This window comes from Pelophylax lessonae, assembly GCF_965119305.1.
Source record: "Pelophylax lessonae genome assembly, chromosome: 6".
NCBI classification, from domain to species: domain Eukaryota; kingdom Metazoa; phylum Chordata; class Amphibia; order Anura; family Ranidae; genus Pelophylax; species Pelophylax lessonae.
Window position 1 is genome coordinate 53,543,084 of NC_138773.1, and position 26,409 is coordinate 53,569,492.

Consider the following 26,409-nt stretch of genomic DNA (forward strand, 5'->3'; position numbering starts at 1 on the left):
ACTGGACCATCACGAGACACAAAACAGGGGCTGCGGGCATGGTGCGGGAGATGCTGGGCTGTGGGCATAGTACAGGGGATGGTTTGGGCATGGCACAGATGGTACAGGAGATGCAGTGCAGAGGGCATGGTACAGGAGAATGTCCTGTACCATGCCCCTCAGCACTGCATGAGAAAATGCAGGGGCTGCAGAGAAGTCTCACTTACCTGTCTGTGAGGCGCCCTACATTTAAAAATGGCAGTGCCTAGCGCCAACACATCACCGCGCATGCGCCGCTGATGTTCGGGAAAGCCTGTATATGTTCGGCTACTCCCGGGCAGATGGCGCATGCGTGGCACCATTTTTAAAAGGTAAGTGAGACCGTGACTCGAATATAAGCCGAGGGGGTCTTTTTCAGCATAAAAAAACATGCTGAATAAGTCGGCTTATACTCGAGTATATACGGTATATTCAGGACACTCCTTTTACTTTCCTTTATTTGCCTTGAGTGGCTGTCTAAAGCAAAAGCAATGTAATGTATATCTGTCAATACACCGCTAAGTGTGGCAATTTTGCTTCTGAGGCTGTAGCTCGGGTGACATGGCTCGCCAAATCACTTAAGAATTTGTGACGAGGTTTAACATGAGAATGTTTATGCCCAAACCCTGTCAGTTGTTGCCAGTGTTTTTTTTGTTTTTTTTCTAAATACATTTTTCATGAGCTTCCATGTCTTTTTCTATCTGCCTGTACATGACGGTTCCTTTTTATGAAGTCTTAGCATTGCCTTTGGAATGTGATGTGTTCATGACTTCAGCTGGAGGAGCTGGGGTGCTCAGCCAAAGATCTGCTCAGCACTTGGATGGGATCCGTACATCTCTTAATCCTGGCGTCCGCGAGTCAAGCTTTGGCCCGCTTGGACTTACAGCATCTGGTGTGCAGATTCCCCCATGGAGCTGACTCCGCCCTGTAACTTATTATTCACTGTGGATCTTGTGCTGTCACTGTGTACTCTGTACAGCCTCGATTTATGGCCAGTTTTTAGAATGTTGCTGTTCCATTCACTCTTCCAATTACCTCCTCCGCTTTGGCATGTTCTTTTATTCTCTGATGACCAGTTTAGAGACTTGAAGATTTTGTTACTTTTATTCGGTCAGCTCCCAGTAACTTTCTTTATAGCGCAGGTGTGTAATGTGAGGTCAGCCCTTGGTGAAGTTAAGAGGCGCTTGCTTGTCAAGTGTGACAATTTTTCTTGGAAACTCATGACCCCAAGTGACTAGGATTTTGCATGAATGTTACACTTGGCTGTCAGTTCCCCCTCCACCATTGGTGGCAGCACCTTCTGATGCAGCTGCCATTCTCCCTGCCTCTTCTGTGTCTGCTGCCACTCCTCTCCTGCCATTGAACCACTGACAATGTAACTTTTGTGCATGGGGGCATTAACCAAAACTCTATGCTGACGATACCCAAATATATTTATCCACCCCTCAGCTCACTCCCTCAGTTTCCTCACGTATCACTAATTTACTAGCAGATGTATCAGTCTGGATGTCACACCACTTCCTCAAACTCAATCTATCCAAAACCAAACTTATAATTTTTCCTCCATCACGTGCCCCTTCCCCTGATCGCTCTGTCAAAATCGATGGCACAACTATCAGCCCATCCCCACATGCCAAGGTCCTAGGTGTAGTCCTGGACTCTGAACTCTCCTTCAAGCCCCACATCCAATCACTGTCCAAATCTTGCCGCCTCAACCTCCGCAACATCTGCAAAATGTTCAGGGGGATCGCCTGTTTGGAGCTTCTTTGGATGACATTGTTAAGGGTCTCGGGGGGGGGGGGGGGGGGGAGAGTACTCTTCTTCCGCAGGCATCCAGGGGCAAGGAGCCCCATCATGGACGGGGGCCATTCTCCTCGGCTTCTAAGTGGCCTCTTCATCTCTCAGGATCTCAAGACACGGAACCAACAGTCAGGGCCTCAACCGGAGGTTCCAAGAAGACCTGGTCTGGCAAGCCACGAGCGGGCTCTTCCAGACCTGCGGACAAGGCTGCTTCTGCATGAAGGAGCACCCTCACCCGTATCTGGGTGGGGAGGGATGTCTTTGCTGGTTTCCGGATCCATGGACCTCCCTGGTACAGGACAAGTGGGTCCACAAGGTTATCGGTCAGGCTAAGAGATCGAGTTCCGTCTTGTCCTCCGGAAAGGTTTTTTTCCCTTTTCAACCTGCACTTGTTTCAAGATCACTTACTTTGGGGCAGTACAAGACTTGTTATTTTAAGGGGTGATTGTTCCGGTTCCGACTTCAGGACTTTGTCAAGGTTTTTTTACTCAAACCTCTTTACAGTCCCCAGGAAGGAAGGCAAGGTACGTCCAATTTTGAGCCTCAAGGTGCAAGTACAGAAGTTCAGCATGGAGTCCATTCACATGGTAGTGGCGTTACTTCATCAGGGGGATTCATTCTCGCTTCTATCGACATCAAGGACGCCTACCTGCACATTGTAATATACACTGATCGCCAGCGCTTCCTCTGTTTTGCCGTGGACGAGCAGCATTATCCGTTTGTGGTGCTGACCTTTTGGTCTCACCTCCACACCTCGGGTCTTCACAGGAGTGTTCGCCCTGGTGCTGACTTTGTTTGTCAGCGGGGGATCGCAGCACTGGGGTACATGGGACTATATTCTTCTGCGAGCAAAGGCTCTGATGAACTACTGGAGATTGCTCTGCGAACTCTGAGGGAGTTGAGTTGAATCCTGAACATTCAAGAGTCTGCTTTGGTTCTGTCCACAAAAACTGGACTATCTGGGTCTGACTCTGGACTCGACCTCAGCCAGAGTGTTTCTTCCTCGGGAAACACTCCAGACATTGCAGGAGGCAATTCAACTTCTGTTGTTCAGCAGACGATCATTCCTCCGGGTTTGCATGCTCGTGCTGGGCCTGATGGTGTCCGCCCTCGAGGCGGTCTGTTTGCACATTTCTACACAAGATCTCTGCTAAAGAGTTTCTGGTGAAATGGATCAAGGATCAACGGCCTCTAGAGGTGGCTTCCCTCTCCAGCTATTCAACAGGGAAATCCTCCTCCCCCCTGTACTGGACGGTTGTCTCCATGGAAGCCAGCCTGTCTGTGTGGGGGAGGCGTCCCCAGCACAGACGTGCTCAGGGGGGTTGGACTCTGGCAGAGCCCAGATTGCCGATTAGTGTACTGGAACTCTGAGCGATCAGACTTTGTCTGGCTCATTGGACAATCCTCTTCAGGGGTGTCCAGTACGAATTAATTCGGACAGTGCCACGGCCGTGGTCTATGTCAATCCCCAAGGTGGGGCACAAGAAGTGTCCTGGCTGGTCGGTAAGTAGACGGCATTCTAAGGTGGGCTGACCGATTCATTCCAGCCCTCTCAAACTTCTGCCACAACTCCTGTGCAGGATTCAGGCAGAAGGGATTCCAGTTATTCTAGTAGCTTCAGACTGACCTTGCCTGTCTTGATATGCCAATCTGGTACGGCTGGGCGCCAATGCTCCTCGGGGACTTCCTCTCTGGGAGGATCTGCTGTCCCAAGGGCCAATCTTCCATCCTGCTTTACAGTCGCTGGCTTTAACGGCTTGGCTGTTGAATGCCAGGTGCTGAAGGATGGAGATTTGTCTGAGGAGGTGATTCCAACGCTGTTAAAAGATAGGCAATCTGCCTCTAGGAAGATCTACCATCGTGGAAGATGTACATTGTGTGGTGTGAGTCTCTTGGGGTTCATCCTCACTCCTTGGTGGATCAGATCTTAATCTTCCTTCAACGGAGGGTTGAACAGAGTTTGGCTTTGCATACCATCAAGGGCCAGGTATCAGGTTTTGGTGGTCTTTTTCCAACGAGCTTTGTCCACACACTCCCTGGTGCGTATATTTTCTTCCGGGTGTCCGACATTTGGTTTTTTCAGTGCGGGCTTCGTTGCCGCCCTGGAATCCTTAATGTGTTGCTTTCAGCTCTACTGAAGCTTCTCTTTGAAAATATTCAGGAGGTTTCCCTGCTTATGCTGCCTTAGGAGGTGACCACCTTGGTGGCTATAACCTTTGCATGCAGGGTGTCGGATCTGATGGCATTATCTTGTCATTCACCTTATAGTGATTCACAAGGATAAGGTGGTGCTTTGTCTTTGTCCATCATTCCTTCCTAAGGTGGTCTCTGACTGTCTTTTGAATGAAGATATTGTGTTTCCTTCCCTGTGTCCCAGGCCTAAACATCTGAAGGAAATTGCCATGCATGTCTTGGATGTGGTCCGGGCAATTGGAGTGTACCTGGCAGCTACGGCGCCCTTTAGGAATTCAGACTCTATTTGTGCTCACGGATGAACTTCAGAAAGTTGTCCACTTCTGCGACTATTTCCAGTTGGATCAGATGGTGGTTCAGGCTTATTGCATCAGGGGTCAGGTTCCTCATTTCCCTGTTTAGGAGCACTCTACTAGGGTGCTTAGTGTCTCCTGTGCTTTCTGTCGTCAAGCATTAGTGACGCAGGATTGCAAGGCGGCCACCTGGTATTCAGTGCACACTTTTACAAAGTTTTTGTAAAGTGGTTGTGTTGGCATCTGCGGATGCTTCTTTTGGCCGCAAGGTTTTTGCTTGCTGCTTTTTAGAGGACCTGGTCCTCTTTGAGGGTGTATTTTTGTTTTTTTTTTCAGGTGAGCTCCAATTGTTTATGGTTGAGCTCCATGTTACCTAGTTGGCTATGGTTAGCCTTGGGGAATTTTTTTCAGCGGTTTCCCACCCCTCATGTTTGACACTGCTTTGGAACATCCCAATGGTCAAGAAGAATCGGAAGCGGTGTCCGTCAATGAACCGTAAAATCCATTTCTCTGATGTTCATTGAAGGACACAGCACCCGCCCCTCTATGGAGTATACCCCCTTCGACTCCAAATCTCACCCCCCCCATAGGTGCAGTTACGTTTTATTTATTTTTTCTGCCTAGTGTCCACCTGTAGGGGGCAGCATAACCCAATAGTTAAGAAGAATCAGGAGCTGTGTCCGTCAATGAACATCAGAGAAATGGATTTTACGGTAAGTCAAAAATCCTTTTTTTTTTGGACTTTCAATAAATTTTAAGTGCAGCAATCCCTGTTTTGGAGTTTACTAAATATAGCCGTTGAGATGATCTCACTGCTTTGCACTCTACTCTAAACAGTTGCGCTGATCACCACACCTGCTTTTGTGTGTGTATATAGTTGGAAACAGATATTCCTTAATTCATTTTATATACATTCCTATTATACCAAGTATGCACTTATGTATATTGCATAACTGTTGCGTTTTTTTATTTATGCGCATCATTTTACTTTTTACTTTTCCCAACAGGTTGGTTGTTTTGACCCTTATAGCGATGACCCTCGGCTAGGCATCCAGAAAATTGCCCTCTGCAAGTACAGCGGCAAGATGGTAGTGGCAGGAACTGCAGGACAGGTAAATAGAGATGCCTATAGCTTGTTTTATGAATATACAGTATAGGAATCATGCTGAAACCTGACACAACCAGAGCTGTTTAGTCTGATCTAGAAAATTAAACCTGTCAAATTAACGTGCTCGTGAGCATGCGTATTTAAATAGGCTTTGGCACCCAGTGGCCTATTTACCCACTTGCCGACCACGCTATAGCCGAATGATGGCTACAGCGCGGCTAGCTAGTTCTGGAAGGCTGCCGTATGACAGCCTCCCATGATTGCGCCCACTGCATGCACTCTGTGATTGTAGTGTCCTCCGGACACTGCTGTTTACAGACTGAGGTGACAAGCCAATCAGCTGGACACAGCTGATCACGGATCTAAGCAGAAGCTGGTTATCAGCTTTCCTTTCCTCACGCTGACGCATGAGGAGAAGAGAGCAAATAACCGCTTGTGTAAAAGAGACATGTGCACTGATCAGGGCACTGATTATCAGTGCAGGTCCACCAGTTCTGCCAATTTGTGCCCACCAGTGCACAGTGCTCATTAGTTACCATCAGTGCAGCCTCATCAGTGAAGGAGAAAAATTACCGGTTTGCAAAATTTTGTAACAAACTATCAAAGTTTTTTTTTATTTTTTTTGTGTGTGTTGGTTTTCCAAAATGTTCAGTCTTTATTTGTTTAGCAAAAAATAAAAAAATCCATTTGTGATTAAATACCACCAAGAGAGAGTGCTATTTGTGTGGAGAAAATTATAAACATTTCATTTGGGTACAGTATTGCATGACTGAGTAATTGAAAGTATGACAGCACTGAAAGTTGGCCTGGGCAGGAGGGGGGTAAAAGTGCCCAGTAGGCAAGTGGTTAAAGCACTGCAAGACTCAGAATCATTGCTGAGTTGTCATCAGCTCCTGTGACCCATGACCAGACCCTGCTTGTTCCTGTCCTATACCCAGTTGCCTTCTGACTACGACTGATTTAGATCCCTCAGGTACCTGATCCTTGGCTTGCTTCATAGCTCTACACCTTGCTTATCCTCTTCTACACATGCCTGTGAAATGGCGACAAACTACAGTACCTAAAATGGTCTATAGGCGAGGTTTTAAAAGCTTTTACAGGTTATTCGTTTAGATTTAACCTCAGGCAACGCAGGGGGTTCTTTACTGTTAGGGCTACAAGATTGTGGAATTCTCTACCACAAGAGGTAGTTTCTGCGGGAAGTATGGTTGCTGTCAAAAGACTCTTGGACGTACGTCTCAATGATCAGAACATTCAGGGGTATGAGAGATGATTACGGCCACACACACCTACACAGGTTTAACTAGATGGACTATTGTCTTTATTCAACCTCAACTACTATGTAATTTAATCATAAACTATGGCCTTTGAATTCTTGCTCTCACTCCGACGTTCATGGTGATCGCTCACATGTGCAGTGCAATTACTGCCTACATATGCATGCCAGGCCTACATGCGCATTTGCATGTATGCGTGGGAGTAAGAGTTGCTTTTAATTTTATCCCAAGTTTCCATTCACTGTAGATGTTAAATTTCTTCGTTGAATTTTAATGAATAAAAATAAATTTGTATCTGTACCTTATTTTTATTTTCTAAATGTTACTATCTGTAACAAATTTTCAATAGGTTTTCAATATTGCTTGGATCTGACATTGTCAGATTTTATAGGCTTCTAGAACCTTCGAATGGTTCGCTGTGACTGTTGTTAAAGGTTATTTTGTCTATACCAAGTTATGTTCTATTTGTGCCTTTGTTTTTTATGATCTATTTTTACCTTTTGTGTGTGTTTGTCTCTTCTAGGTGCTGATGATGGATCTGAGTGACGAGAAATCTGATCATATGATCAGCGTAGCGACCGTTGACCTCTTACAAGATCGGGAAGGCTTCACATGGAAAGGCCATGACAAGCTGATCCCAAGAAACGGTTCCCTGTTCTTCCCCCCTGGTTTCCAGACCACCATGTTGGTACAGTGTATGCCCCCCGCTGCTGTCACAGCTGTCTCCCTACACTCGGAGTGGAATTTGGTGGCTTTTGGCACCAGTCACGGCTTTGGGCTCTTTGACTATCACAGGAGGAGCCCAGTTCTGGCCAGGTGAATGCTCTGCATATTTTGAGGTTGGCTGGGAAACTCGATGATGTGATGGTTTGAGGGAACCAAGTGGGATTTCCATCAATACTGCCTGTGAGAAGTGATTCTACTCACTTTCTGTCCTGGTGACCATGCAGAATCTAAGGGAAAATCTTCTCAGTAAAGACAACTAAAGTTATGAAAATCTGTCAGAGGTTTTCTCCCTTTCCACTCTATCTAAAGCTTGAACTTTGACTCAGTATGGCTTTAGGGCAGTTAAAACAAACCATGTAAAATAGGCTAGACATTGTTGCACATAAGGCTTGTTTTAAAGCTGAAATCTAGGCAGATTTAAAAGTAAATAAATGCTGCTCTGTAATCAGAAATATATCAATTTTTTTGTTTAATGCAGGCAATGTAAGTGTACATTTGAATAGGTATCAGTTTTTTTTTTTTTTTTGCAGTTCCTCTACAGCAGCACAGGAAGGGAGCGGGCCACACAGAAACCATCTGTTGCTCTGCAGCTAATATGTGCTAACAGGGAGCATGCTGATAGGAGGTGAAAGCAGAGTGACAGGGATAAGCTCATCAGTCTGCCGCTACTCCTTTCACTATCTAGTCACATGATGGGGGAGGGACAAGACTTGTCGCATAACTAAAGCAGAAAAAGGTCTCCTGCCCTGCTAGACAGCACTGTGCTGTGTAAGGCCCTGTTCACATGTGGCGATTGGGGGTAGAATTGCTGTGATTCTGTCTGTGAGTCCACTGCTATCATGGCAAACGCGCCAAGCGTGTTTTGGGTGCCATTCATTTTTATTGGCACCTTAAACACGGTGCAGTTTTGTCATGATTGTCGCTTGACCAACCGCATTGCGAAAAACTTGTTGACCAAAAAGGAGCAGGGTTTCTTTTTAGGCAACAAGCTTTACACAATGCGGTTTGCCGCAGGATTATCATAGTAAAACTGCACCATGTTTGAGGTGCCATTAGAAATTAAGTTTTGCCATGATTGCAGTGCGTTTTGGAATTCCAAATTGCCAAATGTGAACAGGTCCTTGATCTCTGGACTGAGTAGACAGGAATACAAATTCTTTGGCAAGTAAAACCACTCCCAACATACAAATTCAATCTGTGTATTTAGGTTTAGCCTAAAATTGTCCCTATAGAATGTGTGCGTGACTGCATTGGAATTGTTCAGGCTTCTGCAGAACGAGCACTGATGTGTCAATATTGGCATCATGACTGATGTATGTCGAGTACTGTGTATGCCGTGTATTATTATGTAGACTGCAGTACGTGCAGCTGGCTGTATTAGACGGCACAGTTCTGTGGCTTTCTTTCTCTTCCTCCTTCTCATTAAAAATGCATTGAGTGGTGTCTCGGTACCAGAGCTGGTCCCGGAGGTAAGGCTACATGCTGTATCTTGATCTGTGGAGTGGTTTGCAGTGAAAGCTCTTTAGTCAGGAATGTTTCTGTGTGGTGTATAATATATCCAGCCACGAATGGTTGTTGTGACTGGGATTCTCCCATAAGACTATTTGCAGCGTGTTGTAAAATTGGAACACATGCTGATTCTAACAAATCTGCTGCAATTAAAGGTCAACTGCACATAAATGATTTAAAGCTGAACTCCAGGCTGATGTAAAACATACAGTGAATGCAGTTACATATTAACAAAAATAAATCATTACATTATTTTTAATGTAATGGTATTCGCATGTGCTTAAAAGAAACTTGCTGACAGAAGGAGAGAGCAGAGGAGTGACCTCAATTTGTTGCTATTCCTTTACTGTGGACTGTAGCTGTGGACAGGTTGGTGACCTAGCTGTGCTGGATAACCACACTAGGGAAAGGTTAGCTTAACAAGCTGGTTTGCTGTATAGATCTCAGAACTGAATGAACAGAAGTACAAATCCTTTGGCAGGTTAAATGGCTCCTATTTATGTATTTCACGTGTTTTGCCTGGAGTTCAGCTTTAAGTTGAATCAAATCAATATATGTGCTGCACTGTGCCTACCTTTCCAAACCTAATGTGTAAAATTAATGAGTGTCAACATACATATGGTATCAATACAATAACATAACATAATATACAAAATGACATGCAATTTATAGTGCTTATATGAAGTCCTCTGATGTGCAGTTCATATACTTTTGTGACGTGAACCCATCACAATCCGTAGAAAAACTTCTTGATCCGATTACTCCATTAATATTAGCTTCAAAATCAAAGGATGTGCCACCACACTCGTGAACCCCCCCCCCCGTTAGGTGTATCCTCACCTCAATGAGTGCAGCCTTATTTAAGTTTGGTCAAGCAGCAATTGTAAACCTCTCCTTGGCTAAATATGATCGATCTAGATGTCCTAAATCCTGTGCTCTTCCATACAGTAACTTCCCCGTCAGTGGATAGCATCAGGGTGCATATGGGTAAAAAAAAAAAAGCTCCAATAGTGCTTATAACATTAAAGCAGAGTCCTGCCTCCCCCTCCAAAAATTAAGTCAGCAGCTACACATACTGTAGCTGCTGACTTTTAATATTGGGACACTTACCTGTCCTGGAGTCCAGCGATGTCGGCACCGCAGCCAATGTTTCCATCGAATTGTTGGGTGCTGCTGCCGCCATTGCCGGTAAGGGAACCCGGCAGTGAAGCCTTGCAGCTTCACGGGCGGGTCCCTACTGCACATGTGCATTCCTACTGGCTCGGCGGCAGAGGAGGGAGGAGGGGGCTGAGCTTCAGAGGGATGGCCCGTATCCCAGAAGTGGGGAAGAGTACCTGTCAAAAACAGGTACCCGTTCTCCCCTCCCCCCTGAAAGGTGCCAAATGTGGCACCGGAGGGGGGGGACAAAAGAGCGGAAGTTCCACTTTTGGGTGGAACTCCGCTTTTAAACACCATCTTTATTAGAAACATGTACAAAAAATGAGAACTCGCATATTCCTGGCGCTTCCAGTGCACCAGGCTATATCAGGCAATTTGTCTAGAATTCCCCCAAAGCTGCACAAAACCGCGTTCTCCACGGAATGCTTTCTTTTCATAAGAGTCATGGTGCCTTCACCGTCCTCGTCCCTCCCCTATGCATGTCAACACAGGGTCACGTGTTTTCCTCGGGGAGTTTTTATGTAAACCTGTGTATCAAGAACAGTTTGAAGAGATTAGACCATTGAGGGACACAGGAAGTCTTTAACCTTTGGGTTATATTGCTACCTATGGGTTTGGACAGTTGCAAAAAACTGTAGGCTAACTCAGGAGACTCCTCTCCTGCCCCCTATGTGATCATTGGGATGTTTGGTAGTTTTTTTTTTTTTTGTAAACTAATTTTTACATGTGTGTGTGTGTGTGTGTGTGTGTGTGTGTGTGTGTGTGTGGTGGTTTTTTTTTTTTTTGTTTTATTTTTAATATGCCTGCCTTATTATTTCAGATGCACCCTTCACCCCAATGACTCCATGGCCATGGAGGGGCCCTTGTCCAGGGTGAAATCTTTAAAGAAGTCTCTCCGACAGTCATTCCGACGAATCCGAAAAAGCAGAGTATCTGGGAAGAAAAGGCCAAACACAGCGAGCCCCAATAGCCGGGTGAGTAGTGTGTGTGTGCGTGTGTTTTTTTTTTTTTGCTTGATTGGTTAGTCCATAGTTGTATGTTTCCTCCCTCAATCCAAAAAAACAGCAGCTGGCAAGATGCATCTGTGCACCCTAATGCAAACAAGCCCCAATGGTTACACAACCCTGTGTATGAGAGACCAGTAGAGCCATTTAATGTAGACAGGTTAGATACTGTTGGAAAACTGGTTTATGGTTCACAGCAACCTTTTCTTCTGTATGAAATTGAGCAATTTGACTAGTTGCTGCAGGCAAATCATGTTCTAATCAGCTGTCTCTAGTGCTGGTGATTGCTGCCACCTGGTGTTTACTTTCTGTTTTTTTTTACCACCAGCTACTAGAGGCCAATGCCCATCTGGCAGAGCAGGTTGGCCCACATGACCTGGAGGTGACCCCAGTGCAGAGGAGAATTGAGCCACGTTCTGCAGACGATTCGCTGTCCGGTGTTGTGCGCTGCTTGTACTTCGCTGACACATTCTTACGGGATGGTATGAACGCTTTGCTTAATGCGCATCTAATCCTTTTTTTTTTTTTTTTTTTATGCACTAGCCTGATCAATGTAAATGTTTTATTCATATTTTATTATTTCTTATGTACATGGTAGCAGCGATTATTTTTTTTTTATTACATGTTAAAGAGCCACTGAGATGTGGAAGCTGTGCCCAAAGGTATGCAGAGAACTAAGGACTAGTTAGCAGTATTGCCTGTGGTCTCCCAGCAGCTGAACTTTCCCCCATTACTAATTTATAATGCTGCCTTCTGCACTGTCTTTGTAGAGACAGCCATTGCGTCTTTATATCAGAGCTGCCCCCCTCATGATATGGTGGCTGTAGAAATAATTAAGCAGGAGAAGTGATGGAAGCACAGATCAACAAAATGAATGAAACAGAAGTAGGGAGATTCTTGCACTGCAGGTCCTCAGGTGCATCCTCCTCTCCAGCAAGGAGAACAGGGAGCAGCACAGTAGTGACATTCCCAAACCTCACTCCAAATTTGGTAAGACTAGCAGTGAAAGGCAACACTGCCTTAGATGATCTTGCGCTGCAGTTATACAACTAGGAGGCTCAAAGCACAAGGAGTGCTCAGGTACAGGAACCGTACTGATATTTAAAAAAAAAAAAAAGTCAAAGCAATAGATAAAGCTTTAAGGTGTCTGCTTGGGTACAAATAATAATTCTATATAATAGTTGAGAGAGGCGTTTTTTGTTCACAAGTGAACGAGGGAAAGTAAATCCTAAACTATAGAAATTTGCTAAATCAATCACTTCAATTCTTTTCAATCCTGTGGATTGATTTATGAATGGGATATGTCATATTTTTACGATTTGGCTGGTATGTCCTTTTCAGTTGTAAAGTTGATGTAGTACTCTATAAATAAGTGCATCTGTATGATGCACATTTCTGGCTGTGTTGGTTTTGATACATTATATTATACATATATACAATAAAAAGCAGCTTGAAGAATGTGGCTTTCCATTTATATAAACCTAAAACCTAACTGCTGCATTTCAGGGCCGTCAGTGACTGACTGTTTGCCCAGTACTTGCAAACAATCAGTATCTGGCATGATGTCCTAATCGTACAATTATCCAACTCCACCAAAACTTGACAGTAGGGTGCAGATGAAGAATATTCTGTTTTCTGCATCTCCAGCAGACATCCCCAGCAGGGACCCCAGTTCTCCCTGTGCCGCAGTCATCAAAGAACCCAACTATGGTGGCACAGAACCCTGATGTATATATCTTCAACAATCATTTAACAAGGCCAACTGCAAGAGACTGCATTGTTATGGCCTTGTGTGCAGAGTGCATTCAGCCCACTAACCAATATCATTTAGTGTGTTGATCTATATGGCAAAAAAAAAAAAAAAATATATATATGATTTTTCATACTTCCCAGCCTCTAAGGCTCCGTTCACATGTGAGCGTATGGATCGCGGGCAGAACCGCCGCGGTTCCGCCCGCGATCCGGAGATTTATTGCAAATCGCGGGACGCCTAGCAATACGCTCCAAAGAAGTACAAGAGCTTCTTTGGAGCATATTGCGTCCCGCGATTTTGTTTGCGCGATGTTGCCGCGATTCGGCAGGCGGAAATCGCGGCAACATCGCTCGGCGTTTGGGGGGCTATTGCAAATCAACGGGCAACGCTAGGCGTCCCGCGATTTGCAATAATCTCCGGATCCAAACGCTGACATGTGAATGCAGCCTAAAATCTTTAGATTTATTTATTTTGCATTCAAAGAAAACTACTGTGTGTTTTTAGTCGAAATGTAAACAAGAAAAAACAGAGATCCATAGCTCCGCACAAGACTTGCTTCTCCTGTACATGGACAACCTGGCGTCTCCACTCTTCTTTAAAAATGGGAGAAAAAAATCAGCCGCACTCCAATTAGCAGCATTTTTAATCAGTACGTTGACGTGATATAGTGATGTCTCCAACCCAAAACCAGCCTTCCTTGAAGTGTTAGGATTGGAAGGATAGGGGCTAGCAAGCAAGGAGTGGTGAAGGCTGGTTTTGGGTTGGAGACATCACTGCATGCAGTCAATGCACTGATTATTAAAAATGATGCAAGAAGAGCGAATTGGGAGTGCGGCTGATTTTTTTTTTTCCCTATTTTCAATGAAGAGTGGAGACAGGACTGTAATGGCCGGCACCCAGGTTGTCCATGTGCAGAAGTGGCCAATATTGAGCAGACCTATGGATCGGTTTCTGTTTTTTCTCGCTTATATTTTGACTATACAAAATTATAGTTTGGGGAAAAATGGTCTGTGGCTGTAAGACATTTGATGTGAGTTTCTGGAGCCTGATGTGAAGGAAAATTTAAAAGGACTGTAATGTTATGTAGCCCCTCACCGCCTCCCCTTTTCTCTTTTGCAGCTGTGCACCACGGGCCCACCATGTGGGCTGGCACAAACTCTGGCTCCGTCTTTGCCTATGCCTTAGAAGTCCCTTCGCGGGAGAAGTTCTCGGAACGATCAGCAGAAGCTGTGCTGGGCAAAGAAATTCAGCTTATGCATCGTGCTCCAGTTGTCTCCATAGCAGTCCTGGACGGACGGGGCAACCCTCTCCCTGAACCGTTTGAGGTGTCGCGTGATCTGGCCAAAGCACCTGACATGCAGGGAACACACTCTGTGCTGATTGTTTCGGAGGAGCAGTTTAAGGTACTGCTTTTACAAAGCCAGTCCATACGCAGGTGATACTTAAACATTAGATGTAGTTTGGTGGGACCACCAATGTAAGCAGGTCCTTAAAGTGTTACTAAACCCATAATCATAAAATCAGTCTGTATAAATTAAATCATGCTTGTTATACTCGTTGTGGAACCTAAGGGGTTAATCCTCTGCATTGTGTGCATTGTGTGAAAAGGCTGTTCGATCCGGTCTTCTCTGATCCTCCCCTTCCACTGTCCCCAATCCATCTGCTGATAGAACAGTGCCTTTTGAGTCACTCTGCACATGCTCGGTTTGGTGTGTATTACTAGAGAGATTTTTTTTCTTGGGAGAGTGCATGTGATCGGCACTGCCCAGACTGACTGTCAGGGGTCCGCAGCCTCATAGGACAGTCAGAGGAGAATAAAAACAAGCTTTAACCAGACACTGATAGTTGTCACAAGACTGGTATATATTGCTAATGAGAGGATATTTAGTAGTTTATATTTACTAAAACTATTGCATTTCCATGTTCTGTGTACTGTGGGAGACCAGATATAGTGAATGCAAGGTCCTGGGTTTAGTAACACTTAGTAAATACTAACCACCAATGTGCAGGGGCACTACAATTTTCAATGCCGGTCTCTTTTCTGGCTCAAATTTTTTCATTTATATTTTTACTGTAAATGCGTTGCTTAGAAGATAGGCAAGTGTTTGTTTGTTTTTTTGCCCTGGGTGTCTCATACGCTAGGTATGCCATCGCTCTGGCTTATCTATCTAAAGCTAAACGGTCAGTCCTGGATGGATTGGTCCTTTTTGAAAAGAACTGCAGTATGGAATCTGTTCCCGGAATGACTGGAATCTAGAATATTTCAGATTCGTACTCCAGAAGAGGCTTTCAAGGGCCTCCAAGAATTCCAAGATTGATGGTACCATTCTGCATGAGCAGGTTATCCTTTTTGTGCTTTCCTGTGTGCACATACAGCAATCTTCTGCTGTTCTGAAACAGTGGGCAGGGTGGTCTCATGAAAATGTTCATAGTCAGTATGTTTTGTATACAGTGAGTGTGAAGGAAGTGGCTCCTTTCAAACCATTCCCCCTGTATCTGGCAAGACAATGGTTTAACTCTAAATGATATACTCCAGACAAAATTGAAAATGAAACCTTGTAGGAAATAGAACCGGTTTGCTCCGGGTTTGTTTTTCATCCAGCAGTAACTGTAGTGTTAGACCACCCTGCTGCTTACAGTTTCCTGTAATCCGGTGTTTCAGGAACACCAATTGCTAAGCGGTGTGTATGTGAAGAGCTCCGTGCTATCTCATGGAGATGGAATAACGTGAAGTTATGTGACAAGAAGCTGGAGATTTCAGGATGTGTGTTTGTAGTGACTATATAGATTAACAAGATGACCTGCATAGTTTTTTTTCAGCTTTTATAGATGGTAAAGTTTTTTTTTTTTTTTTTTTTTTCCTTCTGTTTTGTCCAGGTTTTCACTTTGCCCAAGGTTGGTGCAAAAACAAAATTCAAGCTGACCGCCCACGAAGGCTGCCGAGTGAGGAAAGTGGCACTTGTGAATTTCACCAGCTCTGCATCTGATGATTATTCAGAGAACTGCCTGGCGTGTCTCACCAACCTGGGAGACATTCATGTGTTCAGTGTTCCCGGGCTGCGGCCGCAGGTGCGCTATGACTGCATTCGCAAGGAGGACATCAGCGGCATTGCGTCATGTGTGTTCACCAAGTATGGGCAAGGTGAGACTAAGCTGAGCTAATGGAAATCCCATAGCAATGGTGCTCAGACACTTGGGTCCCGAGGATTCTAGAATGATAGAATGAACATTTTAAGTAAGGGGAGGATCTTGTGTCCCTAACCAGCAGATTGGACAAAAAAGACTGGCTTTCTCCATCCACATACTCAGTGGGGGCGATCTTTCCTAAAACGGGAGAGTGCAAAATCTGGTGCAGCTCTACATAGAAACCAATCGGCTTCCAGGTTTTATTGTCAAAGCTAAATTGAACAAGCTGAAGTTAGAATCTGGTGCAGCTGTCCATGGTTGCCAATAAGCTCTAAGTGCTCTATTGTATTCTGACAGTAGGAAGACAAGACACCCCCCCCCGGCACTGTCAGAATACACTGATTAGTGCTAATCGGGAGTACATTTCCCAACAGGTTGTTTGTACACAAGTCAATCAATCAACTTTTGTACAACCAAACAGCATATACATGGATCAAGATTTGGTTGGTCCCTTCTAAACCGGCTGAATTTCGATCCACATATGGCTGGCTTGGCACTTGAATTTAAGTCATGAAACAATTACACACCCAACACTTGAAGAATTAGAGGTCTTGAAACAATAGCACACTAATATTTTGAAGGATGCAAAAGCTCTTGGAACAATGGCATGCGAACACTTGAAGGACAGAGAGGGTCTCTGAATCAAGGCACACTAAAACCTCACGAGGATGTCTCAAAACAAAGGCATACTAATACTTTGTACACATTGATTTTTTTTTTCATTCAAAATGTAATCTAAGTACAGTAATCTCCCTGCTGTACCATTGTGTTCTGACTGGGCAGGGTCAGAGCTTACAGCCATCAGATGCCGATAAGCTGCTGGTTGCTCATTTGACAGAAGCCAGTCGTGTGATTAGATTCTTTCGAACAAGCAGCTGTACACACAGGCCGAATGTCGGCCGGTTTCTACTGTACTGGCTGATTTCAGATGATATTTGGCCCATGTGTACCAGGCTTAACGCTTGAAGGATGGGGAGGATCTGGGATTAACTTTCACTGCCATGACCCTTAACTTTGGAGTCTGTGGGGGGGAAAGGTGTGACGTTCCCTGCCATAATCCTCAACATGAGTGTCAGTGAGGGGGTTAAATTTCACTGCCATGACCACTGAGAGAGAATAAATTTCACTGCAAGTGACCACCACTGCAGAGGATGGGAGTTTAAATGTCACTGCCAGTGACCACCGATGTTTGTGTTTGGGAAGAGAGGGAGTTTAACAATATGGACATCATTGCTGGGGTCAAATATTGCATCATGTTGCTACAATGTTGTAGATTAATATTGTGTCCAGTGACCCCAATACTGGAGGTCATTATTGTGTCTTGCACCAATATTGGAGTTTAATTTGTCCCCTGACAAAAATGCTGAGGGTTATTATTGCACTCACTGACATCAACGCTAGAGCTTATTGTAATCCAAAATTCTTCAGTGTGCATTACGGTATGCGGCAAAAAAAAAAAAAAAGAAAGTTGCCACCACTGACTTAGAATATGTAACCATACAAACCTTTTTTACCTCTTCCTTGCAGGGTTTTACCTAATTTCCCCATCAGAATTTGAACGGTTTTCTCTCAGTGCCAAGAACATCACAGAGCCGGTGTGTTTGGTAGAGTTTGATCGGCCCCATGATCCTGGGTACCTCAGGTGAGGTGTTGGTATTCTATCTAGTCATCCTGTGTTACATTAGTCTAAATGCTTTGCATCACTATATATTTACACTGATGTTTATTATATTACAGCAATAAAGACACTTTATCAAAAACCAACCAAGCCAATGGCACCCACATCCCTCGAGAGTGTGATGGAAACCAGCTGGTGACTGAAGGTAAGGGAGGCTGCAAGTACAATGCTGCTGTACAGAAAATTGGAGATGGAATGCTGCAAATTGATGTAACTCCATCCCTCACCATTCAATAAGAAAGGATTAAACTGCCCATAGGACTTTAATGAGTTACATCACCAGCAGGCAATAAAAGTTAAATCAGGGTTGCTCAAGAGGTTATTAGAGGTTCCTTGAACAAAGCAATTTCTAACTTTAAGTTCCCACTGAAACCATTGACTCCACGAGTGTCTCAGCCATCCGCGATTCTCCCTCCTGATTGACTAAGACACAGCAGTGGCGCCATTAGCTACCGCTGCTGTTAAAGTCAGCTAGCCAAATCAGGAGAGAGAGGGGGCCGGGTCGGTGCTCCGTGTCTGAATGGACACAGGGAGCTGTGACTTGGCTCAGGTGCCCCCATAGTAAGCTGCTTCCTGTGGGGGCACTGAACAGAAGGGGGGGGGGGGGAGGGCAGGATTACAGAAGAGGGACCCGAGAAGCGGAGGATCCAGGCTGCTCTGTGCAAATCCACTGCAACAGAGCAGGTAAGTATAACAGTCCTTTCACACGGGCTTTCTGCTCGGCCGACTCTGTTTTGCTCAGCGGGATCGATCCGCCGATCCCCGCTGAGCAGGCAGATGACCGGTCCGTCTCCGCTCACTGTGCTGAGATGCACCGCTCTCCTCTGTCCGTCTTAATCTGATCTCACTTGATTCGATCGATTCGATTGCGAATAGGGTTTCCATCCATCTGGATTTCACAGACCGGATCAGATCGGATAGCAGCAGGTGTCAGCGGACATGTCACCACTGACATCCGCTGCCCCATAGGGGTGCATGGAGGATCTGATCAGGTCCGCCTGAAAAACTGACAGGCAGACCTGAACGGAAAGCCCAAATGAAAGGGGCCTTACATGTTTATTTTTATAGGAAAAAAAGGAGACTTTACAGTCGCTTTAAAGTAACCTTTTATTTGTATACAAAAAGATTAAAAATCTTAAAACAAGTGTAAAAATAAAACAAAATAAAAAGCTGATTTACAATATTCTTTGTCATTAGTTAAGAGTTTTATAATAAACCATCCTGAAGTAAAAGTATAAACCGGACATATAAACTTGCACTAACGAAGCCTGGTATCTGATTGCCCAGGAGGCACCAACTCTTCTAGAATGAGCCGTCACAGCAAATGCCGGAATGTTGCCCTTTTAGATCCTAACCTTGAAGTAAGCTGACCAAGTTAAAGAGAAATGGTAGATTGAAAGCTGCATGACCCTTCATTGGGTCTAAGACAATGGCTTAAAACTGAAGCGGTGCCTAGGAGGGGTTATGCCTGTGAGAGGATTTCGCCTCTAGTCACCTGAAGGTGGCAGCATAGCCCTCTATTAATAGCTATTGATACCTTGTGTCCTGGGATGTACAACAAAGAGTAAATTATTCTGATTGCTGTTGGCAATGTTAAAGACTGCATTAAATTGAGTCTAATTCTGTTTTCTTGCAGGAAATACATGTGAGCACATAGCTGCCTTTTCACCCAACGCCCTGGACTCCCCTCTGAACAGTACAGACACTACATTGGACACTACCGGGGAAATCACTGTGGAGGATGTCAGGGACATGCTGGGGTAAGCTGCCCACAATAGTGTCCTTGCACACCATTTAAAACTGACCTATTTTGTGTGTTTTATTTTGATTTCTGCACTGCTTGGTAAAGGAAGTGTGAAAAATAGAACTTGGTTAGTAAAAATGAAAGCGGGCTTTAATACATATGCAAATGTACATCCGTATGAAAACGGTGCATACAAAGCCATAGGGAAATTCCATGAAGTATTATCACTTTAGTGGTAACTGTCCAGTCCCCTGACGTTGGGTCCAGCAGTCTACCAACACATCGTTTACCGAAGGATAGAAGAAATAAAGCTTGAAATCCAACTGACAGCCGCAAACCAAAACTACTGGTTTGAGTTGCTGGCTGCCAGACCGGTGACCTGAACCAGTATCAATCCAGTCTTTTATGTTTGCATTTGTCCATTGTCTCTGATCAATGCCAGCATATAAGCCCTGATAATGAAAGGAGGATTTCTGAGTTCATCAAACATTTGTTGGCTTTCTCTTCTGACCTTTGTCATAAAATATACTGCTTTCCTGGGCTCATTCTACATCTCTGGCGTTCTCGTCCTTTGTATATTGTCCAGTCACTTGACATGTCATGGAAGGGAACAGTGCTGGGAAGAGCAGGAGATGTAGGGATTAGCTGATGTCTCTCAGTGGTCTCTGATTTGGGTTTTGCAATCAAATGGAAAAGTTTGCGCAGCCCTTGTATTTTAATAGATTGCTGAAATTGTTGAGCAATTTTTGGCATGATGGCAAGTTTTTTTTATTTTTGTCTTATGTATGATCTTTTGCTCCATTTTAGCTTTTAAAAGTAAAAGTCCTGCCTAGTAGCGGACAATAAAGATGTCTGCTGTTACCTTTATTGGTCAATGTAAATGTCTCTTCTGTGCCCTGCTCTGGTTTACACACAAATCATGACACTTTTAATATACAATAAAAACTCCTTCAGAAAATAAATGAAACCCTCACACATTAAACTAAGAATGTCCAATCTTCTGTTATTACACAAAACCTGGAACCAGCTTTAACTTTACTGATTTACTAGATTTAATTTTTGCATTTCTAGCCCTCTGAAAGAAGCTGTCCGTAAATCTATTTCTCCTCACCTAATGTTCCCGAGGCGCCTGCCTGATGGCATTAGTTCAAATAAGTGATGACCAGGATTAGATGAATCCTTCACAAGTCTCTCTGCTCTACAGAGATAGCAGGACTCATAAATATCAGCCAAGTTTGCAGCCTACAATTTTCCGTGTGATATAAATAATTTTTCTGAAGGGCAGTCTGCTCAACCATCGAGCTACTGGAGCTCCACACCCAAATACAGCACACCAGTACACTCTCTTAATAGATGAATGATAAACGTCCACCAATTTCCTTTTCTAAACGACTTTTCTCTTTCGTTCATTGATAGACCCAGCACCTTATCATCTTGACCATTGGGTATACTGCCCCCTACAGGAGTAGGACACTAGACAGGAAAAAGCTTGACTACGCCTATGGGGCAGTCTCAGGGAGTATACTCCCACTCTCAACTATAGGCACTGGTTTTTTTTTCTGCCTAGTCAGGAGTAAGGACCTAGTTCCTTGCTGGGATCTCGGGTCCTGGAGCATTATCAGTTTGTGGTGTTACCCTTTGGTCTTGCCTCCGTTCCTTGGATCTTCACAAATGTGTTGGCCCGGTGCTAGCATTGTTGCGTCAGCGGGGGATCGTGGTACTGGGGTACCCATACGTTCTGCAAGCAGAGCCTCCGACTGCTCTTATGGACAACTTGGCGATTACTCTGCGAACTCTGAGGGAGTTCGGTTGGATTCTGAACCTTCAGAAGTGTGTGCTGGTTCCGTCCACAAAGCTGGAATAACTGGGTCAGACTCCGGACTCGGCCTCAGCCAGAGTGTTTCTTCCTCTGGAAAAAAAACTCCAGATATTGCAGAAGGCAATTCCGCTTCTGTTGTCTAGCAGATGGTAATCCCTCCGGGCTTGCATGCGAGTGCTGGGCCTGATGGTGTCTACCTTCGAGGCGGTTCTGTTTGCACAGTTCCACACAAGATCTCTGGAAAAAGAAATTCTGGTGAAATGGGACAAGAATCCACAGCCTCGAGGTGGCTTCATTCTCCGGCACTTCGACAGGGAAAATCCTTTCTCCCCCCTGTACTGGATTGTTGTCACTACGGATGCCAGCCTGTCCGCATGGGGAGGCGTCCTTGGCACAGCTTGTGCTCAGGGGGTCTGGAGTCTGGAAGAGTCCAGACTGCTGGTTAATGTACTGGAACGTTGTCTGGATCTTTGGACAATTCGTCTTCAGGAGTGTCCGGTACAAATTCAGTTGGATAATGCCTCGGCCGTGGGCTGTCAATCACCAAGTAGCTGATATTTTAAGGTGGACAGACCGATTCATTACATCCCTCTCTGCTGTACGCATTCCAAGGAAGGAACAGAGGTTACTGGCCTCACCGATCTTGGTACGCCGATCTGGTACTGCTGGTCACTGATGCTCCTTGGAGACTTCCTCTCAGGGACGGTCTACTGTTCCAAGGGCCAATCTTCCATCCTGCTTTAACAGGTTGGCTGTTTAAATCCAGGTGCTGAAGGAAAGCGGTTTGTCTGAGTCGGTGATCCCTATGCGGTTGAAAGCTAGTAAAAATCTGCTTCTAGGAAGATCTACCATCATACTTGGAAGAAGTACATTGCGTGGTGTGAGTCTCGTGGGGTTCCCCCTTTTCATCCAAGGGAGTTTGACACTTGGCTCCTCCAGTGCGGTCTCCATTGCGGTCATGGGACCTCAATTTGGTTGTCAGTTCTCCAGAAACCTCCCTTTGAAATTATTCAGGAGGTTCTCCTGCTTACGTTGTCCCAGAAGGTGGCCTTTTTGGTGGCCATTACTGCTGCGCTCAGGGTGTCGGAGCTGGCAGCTTTGTCTTGTCATCCACCTTACTTTTTGGTTCACAGAGATAAGGTGGTTCTTCGTCCCTGTCCATCCTAACTTCCAAATGTCGTCTCTGATTTCCATTTGAATTAAGACATTGTGTTGCCTTCCCTATGTCACAGGCCTAAACAACCTAAGGAAATTGCCCGAACCACATCCAGGGAATGCAAGGCAATCAGGCTGTACCTGGCAGCTACAGAGTCTTTTAGGAAGTCACTCACTATTTGTGCTCATGGACGGGCCTTGGTAAGGGTTGGCTGCTTCTGCTGTGACCATTTCCAGATGGATCAGACAGACGGTGATTCAGGCCTATTCAATTAAGGGTCAGGTTCCTCCTTTCCCTGTCAAGGCGCACTCTACTCTGGGCTTAGTGACTTCTGGGCCTTCCGTAATCAGTCGTCAGTGTTGCAGGTTCGCAAGGTGGCCACCTGGTTGTCTGTGCACACTTTCACAAAGTTTTATAAAGTGGATGTGTTGGCATCTGCGGATGCTTACTTTGGCCGCAAGGTTTTGCAGGCTGCTGTTTTAGCCTTGGGAATTTTTTTCTTGCTGTTCCCACCCCTCATGTATGATACTGCTTTGGGATGTCCCAATGGTCAAGAAGAATCAGGAGCTGTGTCTGTCAATGAAAGAAAGAGAAAATGGGATTTTTGACTTACCGTAAATTCCATTTCTGTGATGTTCATTAATGGACACAGCACCCACCCTTCTGTGGAGTTGGCTTTCTTCTGACACTGCTTGTAACAAAACTCAGTGCCTATAGTTGAGATTGGGAGTATACCCCCAGGGGCTGCCCATAGGCATAGTCAAGCTTCTTCCTGCCTAGTGTCCTACTCCTGTAGGGGGCAGAATAACCCAATGGTCAAGAAGATAAGGAGCTGTTTCTGTCAATGAACATCAGCGAAATGGATTTTACGGTAAGTCAAAAATCCCATTTTCCTTCGCAGTCTCCGAAAATCAAGTTTTTGTTTTTTTTTTTTTTTTTTTTTTTAATACTGGCTCTCAGTTTTGTAGCAGTTACAGAATTATTCTCCTTAGCCACTTTGTTACTAGGAAAAGAGTTGCAATCAATATAAGGTCTGAGGCACAGTCACTGAGCAAATGGCTTTTTTAAAATGTTTGGAGCTACAGAATTGCCAGCTTCTTTAGCTACTCATGTTATGTTATACAATGCAGCTGATATGGATCATGGCCACAGAGCTTCATAGAGAATCCTAATCAGCAGCTGCTGCATCCAACTACAAACTGGCAGATAGTCGCAGCTACAGATCTCCTGGCTTATTTTGAGTTGCTAGTGTGACATGGACCTTCCTTGGCCATGAAATCAGGGGAGGTCAGGTCCCAATGACCAAAAAACTGCCATTCCGCTGTCCTGTGAAAGTGCCTTTACTAAACAGTCATGCAGTCTCTAGTCAGTGGCAAATCATGGCAAATAAATCAGGGCACTTTCTTTTGCATAACTTTTTACAATTATTTCTAGATCCAATGAAGAATCTGAGAAAAACATGAAGAATTCAGCAGACGAGCCTCGATTACCAGAGATACTAATTAAATGAGGTGAGCAGCCCTTGGAACACACTCACACGTTGATATCGTTATTCTGCACTGTATAATGTAGTAATTAGTTTACCAAGTTCAAGGTTCTCCCTACATCTAGTGTAGGGGTCTCCAAATTTCCAAACAAAGAGCCAGTTTACGGTCCTCCAGACTATAGCAGGGCTGGATTGTGGCCAATGAGAATAAAAAATGCTTCAGACTTGTTTGTCAGCGGGGGGGGGGGGGTAAAATAATCGCACAAAGCCTATGGGCAGTATGAGGTATTGATATTAATGGGAAGTGTGTCTATCATTGGTATCAGTGGGTGTATTAGTACCCCCATCATTGGTGTCAGCAGGAACAAATAGTTCCCAATCTATGGAGTCAGTGGGATGAATAGTGCGCCATTGTTGGAGCCAGTAGGAAGAATAGTGCATTGTATCAGTGGGAGGAATAGTGCCCTAAGGGCTGCATAAAGGCAAGCAGAGGACCACATGTGGCAGTTTGCAGTAGATCAGTGGTCTCCAAAGACCTTGGTTCAGGAGAATTTATAGCTTGTAACTTTTAGCACCATCTAGTGGTAGATCATTAACCAGCAGCTTCACTGGATTCTTACTTGTGTTATAATGTCTAAACCAGGCATGTCCAACCTGCGGCCCAGAGCCCCAGGCAATGCGGCCCACTGCCCCCTGACAATTTTTTTTTTTTTTTGATGGGGAAGAAAGAAGTTGGGTCGGGGGCACGGCCACAGCGGCTTCCAACTAACTGTAGGCAGAGGCTGCCTCGGAAGGGATCATCCTCTTGTTGTGTTAAATTAGTGCTGGGGGGGGGGGGGGGGGGCGGCAGCGCGGGAAGGGCGCGGCGGCGTTTTATTACTTATATACCTTAACTATAGTATATATTTTATATGCGGCCCAAGAAAATTTCTCTACACTCAATGTGGCCCAGAGAAGCTAAAAGGTTGGACACCCATGGTCTAAACCTAGCTTACAAAAATGTTTTAATCTGTGTGTGTGTGTGTGTGTGTGTGTGTGTGTGTGTGTGTGTATATATATATATATATATATATATTGTGTGTGTGTGTGTGTATATATATGTGTATACATTTTTTATTTTTTTTCTCCCCTCTCTGTGCAGGATCTGCCTTGGCCTTTGTTTCCTCAATTTCTTACGCATGATTGATTCTGAGCAATGCCATTAATAAACTTTACAAAACTAATTTCTGCCACCAGAGGACATGAGGCAGCTGATGATCCAATCACATCTGGCTCCCCCAGTACATCAGCAGCAACCGATAAAGCAGCTTCAGCCAAGTTTTTTTATGGCTACCAATTTACTGATGACCCCTCCTGATCCCTGAGGTGCTCTGAGAAGGGGCATCACTGCTTTCCTCACAGTATGAAACAATATGCAGCTTGTTCTATATAATCACTTCACCTCTGAATAACTGTAGCTCTAACATTTTAAGAGGGTTAACCTTACTGCATGAATATTCTTGCATCACTACATACAATGTAGTTACCAGAGTGGAGCCAGACCAAGAAGTAGGGGGGGAACAGACTGGCCTTTGCACCCCCTATATGTTCTACGATTAAACGGACTGTGTTTTCCTTCCCTTGCTGGAGAAGACCAATGTAACATTTCATGACTGGACAATACGACAGTATTTAAGAGGCTCTGTGAGATTTTTAATTTTCTCCTTGTCACGGACTCCTTGTTACTCATCCTGAGTTATGCCGCAATCCCAGGCTGCCAGACCGAAGCCGTTTTGGATTTACAACTCTTTGGACACAGTACCCTTTTTTTTTTTTTTCTTTTCCCCCCCCCCCCTCTGAATAAGATTTGCTGCTCTACTGCTCTAAAGCCCACCATCTTTTAAAGAAAATGCTAATTGTCTTGCACAATTAACTGTTTTTCTGCATCTGATGTTAATGTGTTTTTAATGACAAAAAGGGCCTCTTACCCAGCAATAACCTTCTTGTTTGACAGCATGTAAAGGGAGCCTGCTTAAATCCCTCAGAACATTCCTTCCCCAATCGCCACGCTTCTCAAAGACCAAAGTCTGATCAGATTCCAGCTGTGACATCAACGTGAATGTGAATTTACGGCCTGTGTATTACCAGGCCGATAATAGAACCGTCAAAGCCAAGGACTACGAATTGTACACGACTGTGAGTTACTGATCCCTGCAGCATTTCAGGGGTTAAACAAAAAACATTTTTTTTTTCTCTGATCATTGCGTGACTTAGATCTATTTTTATATGCCTTGCCTTCCATTTCTGAGGCTATTTTTGGTACTGCTTTTCTGTGAATCTACTACAGTTTATATTAAGGGGTAGGTAGACCAAGAGACGAGGAAGGCTTAGGCCGCTCACAGCTCTTTCAGGGTGAGTTACCGTCCCGCCATGGTATTATGGACTTGGGCGTACCGGGACGGGTGAACAAGAAGTGCCAGAGAGCTGAAGGGTGCTAGCCCCTGAGCCGAGAGAAGATTTTG

At 44.7% G+C, this 26,409-nt stretch overlaps 1 protein-coding gene across 2 annotated transcripts in view; it reads left to right on the forward strand.

Moving 5' to 3' along the window:
* LLGL1 (LLGL scribble cell polarity complex component 1) overlaps positions 1 to 25,638 on the forward strand; it is a 155,639-nt gene extending 130,001 nt beyond the window's left edge. For both annotated transcript variants that reach the window (XM_082261825.1, XM_082261826.1), the window contains exons 13-23: positions 5,312 to 5,416; positions 7,213 to 7,505; positions 10,903 to 11,056; positions 11,415 to 11,568; positions 13,959 to 14,242; positions 15,717 to 15,981; positions 17,553 to 17,667; positions 17,763 to 17,848; positions 19,340 to 19,463; positions 23,857 to 23,933; positions 25,050 to 25,638. In XM_082261825.1, coding sequence (XP_082117951.1) covers positions 5,312 to 5,416; positions 7,213 to 7,505; positions 10,903 to 11,056; positions 11,415 to 11,568; positions 13,959 to 14,242; positions 15,717 to 15,981; positions 17,553 to 17,667; positions 17,763 to 17,848; positions 19,340 to 19,463; positions 23,857 to 23,932 — 1,656 coding nt within the window. In that variant the 3' untranslated portion in view covers position 23,933; positions 25,050 to 25,638. The remainder of the gene's footprint in view (positions 1 to 5,311; positions 5,417 to 7,212; positions 7,506 to 10,902; positions 11,057 to 11,414; positions 11,569 to 13,958; positions 14,243 to 15,716; positions 15,982 to 17,552; positions 17,668 to 17,762; positions 17,849 to 19,339; positions 19,464 to 23,856; positions 23,934 to 25,049) is intronic.
* Positions 25,639 to 26,409: the final 771 nt, after the last annotated feature.